The 16,389-nt window shown below is 42.6% G+C and overlaps 1 protein-coding gene across 1 annotated transcript in view; it reads right to left on the minus strand.

Moving 5' to 3' along the window:
• Positions 1 to 16,389, minus strand: part of TTLL5 (tubulin tyrosine ligase like 5) — a 273,384-nt gene that overhangs the window by 24,097 nt on the left and 232,898 nt on the right. Inside the window, exon 18 of the mRNA XM_053697018.1 lies at positions 12,620 to 12,910. Within this exon, the coding sequence (XP_053552993.1) occupies positions 12,620 to 12,910 (291 nt within the window). The remainder of the gene's footprint in view (positions 1 to 12,619; positions 12,911 to 16,389) is intronic.

Consider the following 16,389-nt stretch of genomic DNA (forward strand, 5'->3'; position numbering starts at 1 on the left):
AAAGATTTTCATGTATAGGGAGTCGATTAGAGTTCTCAAGAAAGGAACCCTTGTTTGTGGAACTAGCGAACTCTTTTCCAGATTTACCTTCCACCCATGAGTCCTCAGGAAAGATAGAACAATGTTGGTATGAGACTTTGCTAGCTGATAAGACGATGCCCAGATCAGAATATCGTCCAGATAAGGCGCCACTGCAATGCCCCGCGGTCTTAGAACCGCCAGCAGAGACCCCAGAACCTTTGTGAAAATTCTGGGTGCCGTAGCCAGACCAAAAAGAAGAGCCACCAACTGAGAATGTTTGTCCAGAAAGGCAAACCTCAGTAACTTGTGATGATCTCAGTGGATAGGAATATGAAGATATGCATCCTTTAGATCCACGATAGTCATAAATTGACCCTCCTGGATCAATGGAAGAATGGTACAAAAAGTTTCCATCTTGAAAGATGGAACTCTGATAAACTCTTGAGATCTAAGACAGGTCTGAAAGTTCCCTCTTTTTTGGGAACTACAAACAGATTCGCATAAAACCCCTGTCCCTGAATTGGAACGGGACAAATTACTCCTATGAAGGATAGGTCTCTTACACAGCGTAAGGACGCCTCTCTCTGTATCTGGACTACAGACAAACGAGAAAGAAGAAACCTTCCTCTAGGGGAAGAATTTCCGAATTCCAGCTTGTATCCCTGAGACACTATATCTAATGCCCAGGGATCCGGAACATCTGTCATCCAAGCCTGGATGAAGAAAGACAGTCTGCCCCCTACTAGATCCGGTCCCGGATTGGGGGCCAACCCTTCATGCTGACTTGGGAGCAACAGCAGGTTTCTTGGATTGTTTACCCTTGTTCTAAGACTGGTTTGGTCTCCAGGTAGATTTGGCTTGCGAATAGATACCTTCCTGTGTAGAAGAAGAGGAAGGCGGGGATCCCTTAATTTTAGTTGAACACAAGCCTCCTTACTTCCAAGGACAGCCATACATGGAACAACATAAAGTACCAGCACCTGGGGGTGGAAATTGCGAAAGGAAGCAAAATTTAGTGATCTGCAGAGAAGCATCAGTAATAAATGAATTTAGCAAACTCATAAGTCTTAATCCTATCCTGGATTTATCCATAGGACTTTCTAACTGAAAAACCACAGCAGCAAATTGCCGTCGCTCTAGTGACGGTAAGAAAGAACACAGCTGAAAGTGGTTGGAAGCCCTGGAGTACAACCCTTTCTGAATTTTTGAAGGAAGCAACTACCCTCTAAGGAAGTAGTGAGTCTCGTAGCCCAGCTGAAAGTCATGCTAACCCCAGGAATGACTATCCAGCCTCCTTAGCTGAGATGGGTATTTCTTATGAAATATAGGAAATGCAGTCTTGCTGTCTTATAATTTACTCGTCATACTAGAAATTAGTTGGAGCCCTCCATTTGTTAAAGGGACACTGTACCCAAAAATTTTATTTCGTGATTCAGATTGAGCATATTTTAAGCAAATTTCGAATTTACTCCTATTATCAAATTTTCTTCATTCTCTTGGTATCTTTATTTGAAATGCAAGAATGTAAGTTTAGATGCCGGCCCATTTTTGGTGAAAAACCTGGGTTGTCCTTGCTGATTGGTGGATAAATTCATCCACCAATAAAAAAGTGCTGTCCAGAGTACTGAAACCAAAAAAAAGCTTAGATGCCCTCTTTTTCAAATAATGATAGCAAGAGAACGAAGAAAAATTGATAATAGGAGTAAATTAGAAAGTTGCTTAAAATTGCATACTCTTTCTGAATTACAAAAGAAAAAATTTGGGTTCAGTGTCCCTTTAATAAAAAACAGAACGCATGAGGGACAGGAGAAAATGACACTGCAGTAGCATGTGGAATTGAACATGCAAAAACTCCAGCTTGCAAGTCCCCAAACTAGACCATAAAAGTACACCATGTGGGCCCTAATATTTATTGGACACTGTAGGAATGTGGTAAAATGACCATTGTCAACATACTCCCCAATAGTAATATCTTTAAGAGGAGAAGGTCTTAGAAAAAGTGGAAAACACTGTTTTCTATTTTTTTTGTTTTTTTTTTGTTAAAAATAAACTTCTTATTTCTGTTGTGCAGAAAACAATCCAATTAAAGAGTTAACAGTGCTGTTATACACATCGCTAAAAACATGAAACAAGCAATGTCATGTGCCACAATTCCATATAAAATCTGCAAGGAACAGCAGAGCACTGCATGCGGCCATAAAAATCCTAGATTCACAATAGTGAGAAAAAAAGTTGTATGGATTCACCAGAGTCAATAGACCCCTAAGAACAAAAAGCTTTAGAAGGGGAATAATTTGACACATAAAAAGTGGTACTGTTTCTTTAAATATTAAAGTACCCTATAAAGCATCCTAAGACACAAAGGATGAGCTAAATCAAGAGAGCTGAAAATATTATGATAACATAACATAGGTTAGCCTTCATAAAGCATAGACTATGTCTACTGTCCCTTTAAATGGTAAAAGCAACATAATTCAGTTGCCAACTGTCCCCTTATCAATATGTATGCACGGATTGACATAGCCAGAGCAACTACTTTCCTGGTCTACTGGACCTCAGCTATTAAACTGAGGTGTCTCAGCATCCAAAGTTTGTTTGGAAGACCGGAGCATTAAAGCGAGCGCATCAGAACAGCAGTACACACTTTACCCTCCTTAATCGTACTGGAGGAAAAGTATAACATACAGACTCGACAGAGCTTCGTCGTAACAAAGTTTTTAATTGCGTGTGGACAATTGAGCACAAACTCTCCCTCCGGTACAATCACACTCGGAATGGAGGGAGAGCGCAATTATAGTGCTCCGCCCTTCGTGGGCGTACCCACACTTCATCCCTCGGCACTCCGATTGAATGTGCCTTGTATGGGGGAAAGAGCCCAAACCAACGGCGGGAATACAACTCCGCCCATCGTGGGCGTCACCCTACTCGAGCTCCCGGTCGCCATTACCCTTTCATAGATTGACACCGGGAGAAAATAAACCAAATTTATAAACGATAAGCTGAGTATGCCACCGCACCATTAGCTCTATTCAACACCATTGTGAGAAAAGAAAAACACTCGGTCATTCAACACCATTGTATTGCTAACCATTGGGCCACATTAGACGGACAATGAACCCCAAGTGTAATAAAGTCGCTGTCACTGACGGCCTTGTGAGGCGTCCCCCCATACAAGCAAGGCCCATCAACTAAACGTCGCCAGGGAAAAAAGCTCTTCACAGACAGAGCCCCTGATTCCCCTAGAAGTGCAGAACAACCCCACTGTCCCGTAGAGAAATAAAGTCTGCACTTACCTTTTATGCTGCCGACAGCAGGACAGCCACAACAGGGTTCAGAGGTCCATTGGGTCCCTCCTGTAGTCCTGCAAAAAGATGAAGCCTGAGTTAAATGCAGCTTAGGCCATCACAGAAAGGGCAGCATCACAGTATGGGAGGCGCAGTGAGAATTATGCCCCACAAGTTCCCATTGCTTTAAAGCCACCAAATGCTTCTCTTTTTACTGAAGAGAGTGATCTGGTCTAGGCTACACCCTAGCACAAAGTGGCACCACTTTAAAAAATAATAAAATAATAAACTCTTGATTGAAGAATCTAAACTAACACCTCACTTTACCTCTTCCTATCACTAACACAGGCAAAGACAATGACTGGGGTGGGAGGGAAGGGAGGAGCTATATATACAGCTCTGCTGTGGTGCTCTTTGCCTCCTCCTGCTGACCAGGAGGCGATATCCCACAAGTAAGGATGAAATCCGTGGACCCATCGTATCTTGTAAAAGAAACATCAAATCTGTTCTACGGAAGCTTTGTTCTTAAAAACCCTGGAAGAAGAAACAGCACGAGTAGAGTGGACCGCAATCATCTCAGGGGGCTGATATCCATCTTCCTCATAAGTTAAATGAAGGACACTTCTCAACCAAAAAGAAGAGTAGTTGCAGCGGCCTTTTGACCCTTGCGCCTACCAGAGTACACCACAAAACAAGACAAAAGGTTGTCTAAAAATCCTTGGTATTCTGGAGACAGAACTTTAGGGCACGAACCACATCCAGGTTGTAAACCACGTTCCTTCTGAAAAAAAGGATTAGGACAAAAGGAAGGAACTATGATCTCCTGATTAATATTGCAGTCTGAGACCACCTTTGGGAAGAAAAATAAGATAAGAGGAATCACATCGTAAGGAGATAATTCTGAAACTCTACGAGCAGAAGAATGGCCAGCAAAAACAAAACTTTACAAGACAACAGTTTAATATCAACAGAATGCATAGGCTCAAACGGAGCCTGCTGCAGAACACGAAGAACTAGATTAAGGCTCCAAGGAGGAGCACCAGGAATAAACACAGGCCTGATTCCAATCAGGGCCTGAACAAAGGACTGAGCATTCAGTAAAAAAGCTAACTTCATGTGTAACAAAACCGAAAGGGCAGAGATCTGTTCCTTCAGAAAACTGGCTAACCAACCGTCTTGAAGAAACAACAAAATACTCACACCTAGTGCCAAGGGAAAAAATTCTAGACTTGCACCAAGAAAGATAGGTGCGTCAGACCTTATGATATATACATCGAGGCACTGTAGAGAGTCAATGACCGTATCTGAAAAACCTCTTGAAGACAGGACTAAGCGTGCAATCTCCACGCAGTCAGCCTCAGAGAATCTAGATATTGATGCAGAGAACGGACCATGAAGTAGAAGGTCCTTTCTCAGCGGCAACCTTCACAGATGGGAGGACATCTTCACCAGAGCCGCAAACCATGTCTTGTGAGACCAAGCAGGGGCAATTAGGACCACAGAAGCCCGCTACCGATTGATGCGGGCTATGACCCTGGGGAGAAGGGCAAACTGAAGAAATAGATATATCAGACTGAATTCCCACAGGACAGCTAACGTGTCCACCAGCACCGCCTGAGGGTTCCCCAATCTGGACAGCTTGGAATTGAGGCTTAAACGCCATGATGTTTATTTCCGGAACACCCCACCTGAGGGTTATCTCGGGAAAAAAACACCTCCAGATAATGAGCCCACTCCCCTGGGTGGAACGAATGTCTGATTGCTCAGATCTGCTTCTCGGCAGTCCACTCTCGGGATATGAATAGCTGAAATGGGGCTACTGTGGAACTCTGCTCACTGAAGGATGATCCTTTATAGCTAGGTTACTCCTTGTTCCTCCCTGATGGATGATATAAGCCACAGAAGCTATGTGTCCGATAGAAGTCTTAAAAACCGGACAGAACTCAGATGAGGCCACGCTACCAGAGCATTGTAGATTGCTTTCAACACCAGAATATATAGGGAAGACAGACTCCTTCGGTAACCAGGATCCCTGAGCTCTTAAGGGACTCCAAACTACTCCCCAGCCTGAGAGGCTGGAATCCATAGTCCCATTCTCGCAAGATGGACTCAAAAAGCACATGCCTTGAACCAGATGATCCTGACAGAGCTACCAAGAGAGATTCTCTTGTGTGAATGTCTAGGACGGTCCGCTAAGAGGTCAGAATGGTCACCGTAGCATACATAGATGGAGAGGTCTCAGATGGAAGCGAGCAAAAGGAATAATGCCCGTGGAAACCACCATGTGACCAATTTCCATGCACTGCACTACTGAGGGGCGTGCAGAGGACTGAAGGGAAAATGACAGGCAGAGAGAAGATTGGACTGTTTCACATCTGTTAGGAAGATCTACATGGAGACCGAATCTATGACTGTCCACATAAAACAGACCCTGGTATCTGGAACCAGGAAACTCTAGTCCAGATTGATCTTACACCCGTGAGAGCGAAGAAGGGACAACAGAGAGCATGTGAAAGATCTTGCCAAATAAAAATATGGTGCCTGAACCATTTCAGGCACAGAGCCACAGCGATTCCCTGAGATCTGGCTACCGCTAAAAGAGCCCCCACAGCACCCTTGTTAAAGATTCTGGGAACTGTAGGCCGGCCAAAGGAAGGGCTACAAATGTTCAAAATGGCTACAATGGTTGAAAATGCTCCTTGCGAATAGGAACATGGATGTACATGTCCCTCAGGTCTATATAATTCAAGGAGCAAGAAAATGTAAACAGCTTGCCAACACGAGGTGCAATTAGCTGTATTCAAACTGCAGAATGTCTCTCCTTTCTGAAGTCCAAGCACGTAGCACCAGCACAACACCTAACGGCAACTGCCTCTGAAGAATCTGTGAAGTAAGCAGCACGCATAGCCACTTTGACAGTGGGGTCTAGAGACTTTCTGTCAGCACCTGACAAGGACTTACAAAGACGGGAATTGGAGAAATTAATAAAACGTCAAACTAATTTACAATTACACTTGACTACTTTGGCCGAATACTATAAAGTTAAAAGAATTACAAGAGGCATGCGTTCCCCCCTGCAACCTACATTCTTTGCAGACAACTCTGAGTTTTGTACCAAGTATCAGCAGATACTCAATAAAGGCTCAATGGATATGATCATACTAAATATAGAATTTGCCAACCTGGAGCTGTCTGAGTTGTCGGATGAGATCGAGGAACAGAAGAAAACACTACATATCACGGTGGGAGAGGAGGAATACCAGCGTGTGTATGGCGAGATACAAGAGACTGTCAATAGATTCAAAACAGGACGTGGAGGACTGCAAACATCGCAAATTTCAATGTGATGTGCAAGATTACGCTACAGGAAACGTGTATCGATGGATCCACGCACAACGTAGATTGGCATTCACTGGGCAGAGGCTGTTTAATCCACAGAACAGATTCCAGCATAACCCTGAAAGTGGCTCATCTTCTGGATTGGACACCACAGCAAGCCAAATACAACAAACCCAAGGTACCTCTCCCTCCGCTCACTTACCCTCTTCTTCCTCTTTTAGACAACACAACAGGGGCTGCAACAAACGTAGGACAAGATGCTGGAGGAAATGCAAGAAAAATGGGGACACTCTCTCGTCCCGGCCGTGGTCAGAGGAGGTAAACGTTATTGATTTATCCTCCAGAGTGTTAACCGATGATGAGACACAGGTATTAAACTTGGGGCTGTCTTTTTGCCCACTGAACATCTGGACTCTTTCTCCCTCATGACGGATGGACTAGATTCTTCAGGAATCTGAGACTGAAGACATTTTTTTAACAATCCTGATAGAGTTTATTATCTAAGTAAACCAGCTAGCTCTAATGATACCACCCCCTCAGAGGCAGAACTTTTTTTCATTTTCTGCGATGAGATTTTTTTAATGAAAAAGTTTCTGCAGTGTCTGAGGAGCCAGTGTTGCTGTGTTTGTTGCCCTTACTCAGTGTGCATGAGGACAGGTTCATGTACAGCCTCACTGATGTCTGCTGTACGTTCCCACAGTGTCAGTCTGCCTGGGAACCTGCTCTACTGTACTGCTGGGGTCTATATGCTTATTTTGGAGGGGCTGCTGTTCCATGCTTATACTGCTGATATATATATATATATATATATATATATATATATATATATATATATATATATATATTGTCTCATTATACCATCCACTGACAATTTTTTTTTAAAAAACACAGAATCCACCAGGATGAATTTTGTAAGTACATAAAATACAATGAGCAGACAGATATTTAACATCATTAAAAAGAATTGATTTCTATTGCAGGAAGCTTGTCCAAATATCAGTGAGTTTAAGGAAATTCCTAGGGCCTCATTTCAGAAGGGTATAACTATAGGGAAACGATTGGTGCATGACAATATGCAAAATACCAAGGAGATACCTGCGCCTTACTTTGGTAAACCCAGCCTGGGATGTGCCAAATGTAATAGTGTTATTAAAAGTAACGTAATTTCTCATCCACATACTGTTTAGAATGTTTAACATATCTGGACACTACACTTGTTAATCATCGTACGTGGTATATGCCCTTAAATGCCTGTGTGGCCTCCTGTACACAGGAGAGGCCACCCAGAAAGTCAGGGGTAGGGTCTGTAAACACAAGTCTTCTATTAGAAATGAGTCTACTGCTCATTTGCCTGTGCCAGCCCATTTTGTCAAGATGGGGCATCAGGCGAGTCAACTCAGATTCATGGTAATAGACAAAGCCCAGAAAAATCCCAGGGGGGGGGGGAGATAGAATTAAATATCTTCTTTACAAAGAAGCCAAGTGGATTTTTTGTATGCACCCAAAAGGCCTAAATAGAGACTTTAACCTGCTTCCATTTATCTAGGGTCTGTCTTCCCTTATGTACTCTTATGATTTGATATATAATATGCTCCATAAAATACTTTGGTAACATTGAGTTAACTTAGCTTATGTTTTGCTGCCTTTGTTTTTAATAGGTATTCCAATTTCAACCAGTAGAGAGAAGGTTAACCTTCAGTTCAATGCTCAGCTATTTGATATGTGGTCATGTGATATAGCCCCTCCCAGTAACAGGTGATTGGTTACCTTTTCAGCTTTGTACTCTATAAAATGTATGTTTGTATCACTATGCACTAGCTTGAGAAAGGGACAGGTGTCCCGAAACGTTGCTCATCCAAGTAAAGGTTTTGCTTATTCAAGTTTGCCACCTTCATCTCTTGTGTTTTCTCCTTTCTGAAGTGACATCATTAACAGAACATCTCCTCACTCTGAGAGATGGAAATATTGTACATAAACAAAAAATACATAAGTATGAATTTAAACATATTAGAGAAAATATGTATTTTACATATACAAATAGACATAGCTATAAATCTCCTCACTATGAGGGGGACAATAATATATGTAGAAATGTACACCAGCCACCAGCAAGCTTTCTTGTTAAAAGACCTTTATTCTCATCGGTTGGGTCCAAAAATGACAGGAACGTTTCGTGCCTACAATAGGATCATGACTAAGAGCCTACTGTAGGCTCGAAACGTTGTTCCTGTCATTTTTGGACCCAACCGATGAGAATAAAGGTCTTTTAACAAGAAAGCTTGCTGGTGGCTGACGTATTTCTTTTCTACATATGTCTATTTGGATAACTAAGATTTGGCAAATAATCAGGTATGCTGTTCTCCTTTTCTTATTACCTGTATTGTGCCTGGGGTATAATAATATAGCACACACACACACATATATATATATATATATATATATATATATATATGGAATAGAGAAAAGACAAGCGCACGAGGGGTGCGCTTGTCTTTTCTCTATTCACTTGTAATATAGTAGCAGATGTTCCTCCTCCGGGAAATCTCCTGCCTGGATCAGACTGCTCCTTGGGACAGACTCAGACTGCAGGCGAGTACACCTCCACGTGCACAGCTAGTCAGAAGTCCTATATCTTTAGTAAAAGAGGGTCAGGGCCAGGAACTACTATATACAAAGGAGTTTATTCAGACATGTATTTATATACAAGTGTCAGTAAAAGGTTCACAAACTACCATAAAATATAAAACCACATAAAAACGTTCAGAAATATATAAAAACAAAACAAATGTTCACATAAACTTGCTAACAGCACGAGTCTGATCAACAGCTGCTGCAGAAGATGAACCATATGCAGCTGATCAGCTATTTAGCCGTTTTGCAAGCAGATAATGAATGTTGAATGGCGGGAGGCGGAGCCTGACTAGTTTTGTAGAGCTATTGGCTACTTCTTCAGAAGTAGAGGCCGCTCCCCCTGACCCCCGATGAGGTATGTAGGAAGAACAAAAAGGGGCTTGAAGATTAGATGTTTAGAGAGGCAGGGGTCCTAAAGAATCCACTGATTAATCACTTTGTGAAGTTTCACAACAAAAGTAAAATATTTTTATATTAAGGCAATTGAACAAGTGGAAAAAGGGACTAGAGGGGAAGTAGGCTAATTGACCTGTGCAGAAGGGAGACCTACTGGATAACATAAATTATGCTCACCTGATAATTTTCTTTTCTTCAGATGGAAAGAGTCCACAGCAGCATTCATTACTTTTGGGAATTCAGAACCTGGCCACAAGGAGGAGGCAAAGACACCCCAGCCAAAGGCTTAAATACTCCTCCCACTCCCCTCATCCCCCAGTCATTCTGCAGAGGAACAAGGAACAGTAGAAGAAATATCAGGGTGAAAAAGGTGCCAGAAGAATAAAATTACGTCCGCCCCACATAAAAACATGGGCTGGGAGCTGTGGACTCTTGCCTTCTTGCACAACAAAAATCCTGCTTCGTCCGAAGCCAAGAAAACATTGAAAAGGAAAAAAGGCCCCAAGGACACTGACTCGCAGATAGAACACAGCCTTGCTAGAAACCTCAGAAGACAGCCTCAACTGAGCCAACACTCCTCCAGGGGACCCATCGCCCCAAGGTCAGTCCACAACTGCCCCCCCCCCCTACAAGAGAAAGGGAAACGACAACCAAAAACTCCCAAAAGGGAGAGGACATTGAGGAACAAACAAGTATTCCCAGAAAACCCTTAACAGGGTGCAAGAAGATCGAAATAAAAAATGGAAAACTGCAATAAGCGAGCCAAGCTCACAGAGACCCCTAACGGATCCTGAAAACAAGGTAAGGCAACACCCAAACCCCAAACTGTACAGAACCCCAAGGGTGAGACTGGGAATCAGAACAGAGAAGAAAGATCTCAGAAAAAAAAACATAATTTATGTAAGAACTTATCTGATAAATTCATTTCTTTCATATTGGCAAGAGTCCATGAGCTAGTGACGTATGGGATATACAATACTACCAGGAGGGGCAGTTTCCCAAACCTCAAAATGCCTATAAATACACCCCTCACCACACCCACAATTCAGTTTAACGAATAGCCAAGTAGTGGGGTGATAAAGAAAGGAAATAATTGTGCTTTATACAAAAAAATCATAACCACCATAAAAAGGGTGGGCCTCATGGACTCTTGCCAATATGAAAGAAATGAATTTATCAGGTAAATTCTTACATAAATTATGTTTTCGTTTATGTAATTGGCAAGAGTCCATGAGCTAGTGACGTATGGTATATCCGTACCCAAGATGTGGAACTCCACGCAAGAGTCACTAGAGAGGGATAAAAATAAAAACATCCATTTTCTGCTGAAAAAATAAATCCACAACCCAAATGATAAGTTTATTGTTTCAATAACAAGAAAAACTTAAAACATCAGCAGAAGAATAAAACTGAAACAGCTGCCTGAAAAACTTTTCTACCAAAAACTGCTTCAGAACAAGCAAATACATCAAAATGGTAGAATTTAATAAATGTATGCAAAGAGGACCAAGTTGCCGCTTTGCAAATCTGATCAACTGAAGCTTCATTCTTAAAAGCCCACGAAGTGGAGACTGATCTAGTAGAATGACCTGTAATTCTCTGAGGCGGGGCCTGACCCGACTCCAAATAAGCTTGGTGAATCAAAAGCTTCAACCAAGAAGCCAAGGAAACAACAGAAGCCTTCTGACCATTCAAAACAGTGGTGTGGAAGAGCGCCAGAAGATTGTGGATAAAAAGTTTAATATGTACTAGTTAAAAGCTATAAAAACATATATGGGTGTGCATAGACTATGCACAATGCATAAATATACAAATAAAATGCACCGATATACAGATGTATAAACTGATAAGCAGAAAAAATGCCTGCAGATGAAGGAGAAAAATGGAATTAACATAAAAATACACTGTTAAGCATATAACAATCCTGATGTCAGAGATTAGCCTAGGTGCACCTATTAGCTAAAAAACTAAATAAGTCCAGTGGCCAAATCCTGAATCACCAATGTACAGTCACATATGTGAATATGTCCAAAATGTGGAGGTGTTCTATTCGTGGTGTAGTTCAAATGAGTGAAGTAGTGAAATATCCAAAAAAAGTAATATAATAATAATAATAATAATAAGTGCACAAAATCCAATGTTTTCAAAAAATAGTGTAGAAAAAAAATGTATTAAAACTTTATATTATTTAACATAAAGCGCCAAACCATAGCTGAGTGTGTCTTAAATAATGATACATACTTACCGAAAGACACCCATCCACATATAGCAGATAGCCAAACCAGTACTGAAAAAGTATCAGCAGAGGTAATGGTATATAAGAGTATATAATTGATCTGAAAAGGGAGGTAGGAGAAGAATCCCTACGACCAATAACAGAGAACCTTTGAAAAGATTTCCCGCGAGGAAAACCATAAAATCAAATAGGCGATACTCTCTTCCCATCCCTCTGACAAACACTGTACACTGAGAGGAATTGGGCTTCAGAATGCTTAGAAGCGCTTATCATAGAAGAAATCATAAAAATCAAGCACAAACTTACTTCACCACCTCCATAGGAGGCAAAGTTTGTGAAACTGAATTGTGGGTGTGGTGAGGGGTGTATTTATAGGCATTTGAGGTTCAGGAAACTTTGCCCCTCCTGGTAGGATTGTATATCCCATACGTCACTAGCTCATGGACTCTTGCCAATTACATGAAATAAATAAACGTACATGTTCAGCTTATTAAAATACAAATGGCTTCAATCTCCAGGTAGGTATTGGAATAATATGCAGTTGTATATGCAGTCATGATACAATGTGACGGAAACAGATCTCTATATAGCCCCAAGGTGCAATCCCCTGTGCTCTCCTCTACACAACTCATATACCACCTAAAGACAAGGCTATACATAGATAATGTCATGTGCCCTGTAAGAGATGCTTTCAGGTAATTGTGGTAGGTACCTGAACGGGTCGAGCTAGGATGGCTCAGTCGCTGACTGTAGATCTGTGCCGCACTCTGGAAAGAAGAAAAAGTTCCAAGGCTGTTTGAATGAGATCGCGGATCAGATAAAGAGGATCCTGCGGATTCTGTAGTCAGTCCTGTACATGAGGTGGGCTGCAGATATCTCCCAATAGAGTGACCATTGGCAAACGGTTTTGAAGAGTCAGCTCTTGGGGCACAATGTTCAGGTATGACGGTGACTGCAGAACTAGAGGGCTGCGAGACACAGGAAGCCTTGGGGATCTCAGGACCTGCAAAGAGATAAATATATGTAAGGATGGGTGTGAGACATTGGAGCTGGAACGCAAGATAAATGAAAAACAAGGAAGAATGAGTCAGGAAGTGTGTTGTTGTTTTTTCCCTATGGCCTCACTTCTTCACAAACACATTTTATAAAAGTAGTCTAAAGCAAAACTGAAATGCGTAGCGGATTTCTCACAAAGAAAAAGTCTGAGATTTATCAATGACAAAAAACGAAAACATTGTGCTCTCTTATATTCCTTGCCCCAAAGTACTTTAGACAAGGCAGAACCTTTACATGTACCAAAGGGCAAAACATTTACACGTACTGAGCACAGAACAGTTACACGTACTGAGCACAGAACAGTTACACGTACTGAGCACAGAGCAGAACAGTTACACGTACTGAGCACAGAGCAGAACAGTTACACGTACTGAGCACAGAGCAGAACAGTTACACGTACTGAGCACAGAACAGAACAGTTACACGTACTGAGCACAGAGCAGAACAGTTACACGTACTGAGCACAGAGCAGAACAGTTACACGTACTGAGCACAGAGCAGAACAGTTACACGTACTGAGCACAGAACAGAACAGTTACACGTACTGAGCACAGAGCAGAACATTTACACGTACCGAGCACAGAGCAGAACAGTTACACGTACTGAGCACAGAGCAGAACAGTTACACGTACTGAGCACAGAGCAGAACCTTTACATGTACCAAAGGGCAAAACATTTACACGTACTGAGCACAGAACAGAACAGTTACACGTACTGAGCACAGAACAGAACAGTTACACGTACTGAGCACAGAGCAGAACAGTTACACGTACTGAGCACAGAACAGAACAGTTACACGTACTGAGCACAGAGCAGAACAGTTACACGTACTGAGCACAGAGCAGAACAGTTACACGTACTGAGCACAGAGCAGAACCTTTACATGTACCAAAGGGCAAAACATTTACACGTACTGAGCACAGAGCAGAACATTTACACGTACTGAGCACAGAACAGAACAGTTACACGTACCGAGAACAGAACAGAACAGTTACACGTACCGAGCACAGAGCAGAACAGTTACACGTACCGAGAACAGAACAGTTACACGTACTGAGCACAGAGCAGAACAGTTACACGTACTGAGCACAGAGCAGAACAGTTACACGTACTGAGCACAGAACAGAACATTTACACGTACCGAGAACAGAACAGTTACACGTACTGAGCACAGAGCAGAACAGTTACACGTACTGAGCACAGAGCAGAACATTTACACGTGCTGAGCACAGAACAGAACAGTTACACGTACCGAGAACAGAACAGTTACACGTACCGAGAACAGAACAGTTACACGTACTGAGCACAGAACAGAACAGTTACACGTACTGAGCACAGAACAGAACAGTTACACGTACTGAGCACAGAACAGAACAGTTACACGTACTGAGCACAGAACAGAACAGTTACACGTACTGAGCACAGAACAGAACAGTTACACGTACTGAGCACAGAGCAGAACATTTACACGTACTGAGCACAGAGCAGAACATTTACAAGTACTGAGCACAGAACAGGACAGTTACACGTACTGAGCACAGAGCAGAACATTTACACGTACTGAGCACAGAACAGAACAGTTACACGTACTGAGCACAGAGCAGAACATTTACACGTACTGAGCACAGAGCAGAACAGTTACACGTACTGAGCACAGAACAGAACAGTTACACGTACTGAGCACAGAACAGTTACACGTACTGAGCACAGAGCAGAACATTTACACGTACTGAGCACAGAGCAGAACAGTTACACGTACTGAGCACAGAACAGAACAGTTACACGTACTGAGCACAGAACAGTTACACGTACTGAGCACAGAACAGAACAGTTACACGTACTGAGCACAGAACAGAACAGTTACACGTACTGAGCACAGAACAGTTACACGTACTGAGCACAGAACAGTTACACGTACTGAGCACAGAACAGAACAGTTACACGTACTGAGCACAGAGCAGAACAGTTACACGTACCGAGAACAGAACAGTTACACGTACTGAGCACAGAACAGAACAGTTACACGTACTGAGCACAGAACAGAACAGTTACACGTACTGAGCACAGAGCAGAACAGTTACACGTACTGAGCACAGAGCAGAACAGTTACACGTACTGAGCACAGAACAGAACAGTTACACGTACTGAGCACAGAACAGAACAGTTACACGTACTGAGCACAGAACAGAACAGTTACACGTACTGAACACAGAGCAGAACAGTTACACGTACTGAGCACAGAACAGAACAGTTACACGTACCGAGAACAGAACAGTTACACGTACTGAGCACAGAGCAGAACAGTTACACGTACTGAGCACAGAACAGAACATTTACACGTACTGAGCACAGAACAGAACAGTTACACGTACTGAGCACAGAACAGAACAGTTACACGTACCGAGAACAGAACAGTTACACGTACTGAGCACAGAACAGAACAGTTACACGTACTGAGCACAGAGCAGAACAGTTACACGTACCGAGCACAGAGCAGAACAGTTACACGTACCGAGCACAGAGCAGAACATTTACACGTACCGAGCACAGAGCAGAACAGTTACACGTACCGAGCACAGAACAGAACAGTTACACGTACTGAGCACAGAACAGAACAGTTACACGTACTGAGCACAGAACAGAACAGTTACACGTACTGAGCACAGAGCAGAACAGTTACACGTACTGAGCACAGAGCAGAACAGTTACACGTACTGAGCACAGAGCAGAACAGTTACACGTACTGAGCACAGAGCAGAACAGTTACACGTACTGAGCACAGAGCAGAACAGTTACACGTACTGAGCACAGAGCAGAACAGTTACACGTACTGAGCACAGAGCAGAACATTTACACGTACTGAGCACAGAGCAGAACAGTTACACGTACTGAGCACAGAGCAGAACAGTTACACGTACTGAGCACAGAGCAGAACAGTTACACGTACTGAGCACAGAGCAGAACATTTACACGTACTGAGCACAACATTTACACGTACTGAGCACAGAGCAGAACAGTTACACGTACTGAGCACAGAGCAGAACAGTTACACGTACTGAGCACAGAGCAGAACAGTTACACGTACTGAGCACAGAACAGAACAGTTACACGTACTGAGCACAGAGCAGAACAGTTACACGTACTGAGCACAGAACAGAACAGTTACACGTACTGAGCACAGAGCAGAACATTTACACGTACTGAGCACAGAGCAGAACAGTTACACGTACTGAGCACAGAACAGAACAGTTACACGTACTGAGCACAGAACAGAACAGTTACACGTACCGAGAACAGAACAGTTACACGTACTGAGCACAGAGCAGAACAGTTACACATACTGAGCACAGAACAGAACAGTTACACGTACTGAGCACAAAACAGAACAGTTACACGTACTGAGCACAAAACAGAACAGTTACACGT

Source organism: Bombina bombina, chromosome 1, assembly GCF_027579735.1.
Source record: "Bombina bombina isolate aBomBom1 chromosome 1, aBomBom1.pri, whole genome shotgun sequence".
Classification (NCBI taxonomy): Eukaryota; Metazoa; Chordata; class Amphibia; order Anura; family Bombinatoridae; genus Bombina; species Bombina bombina.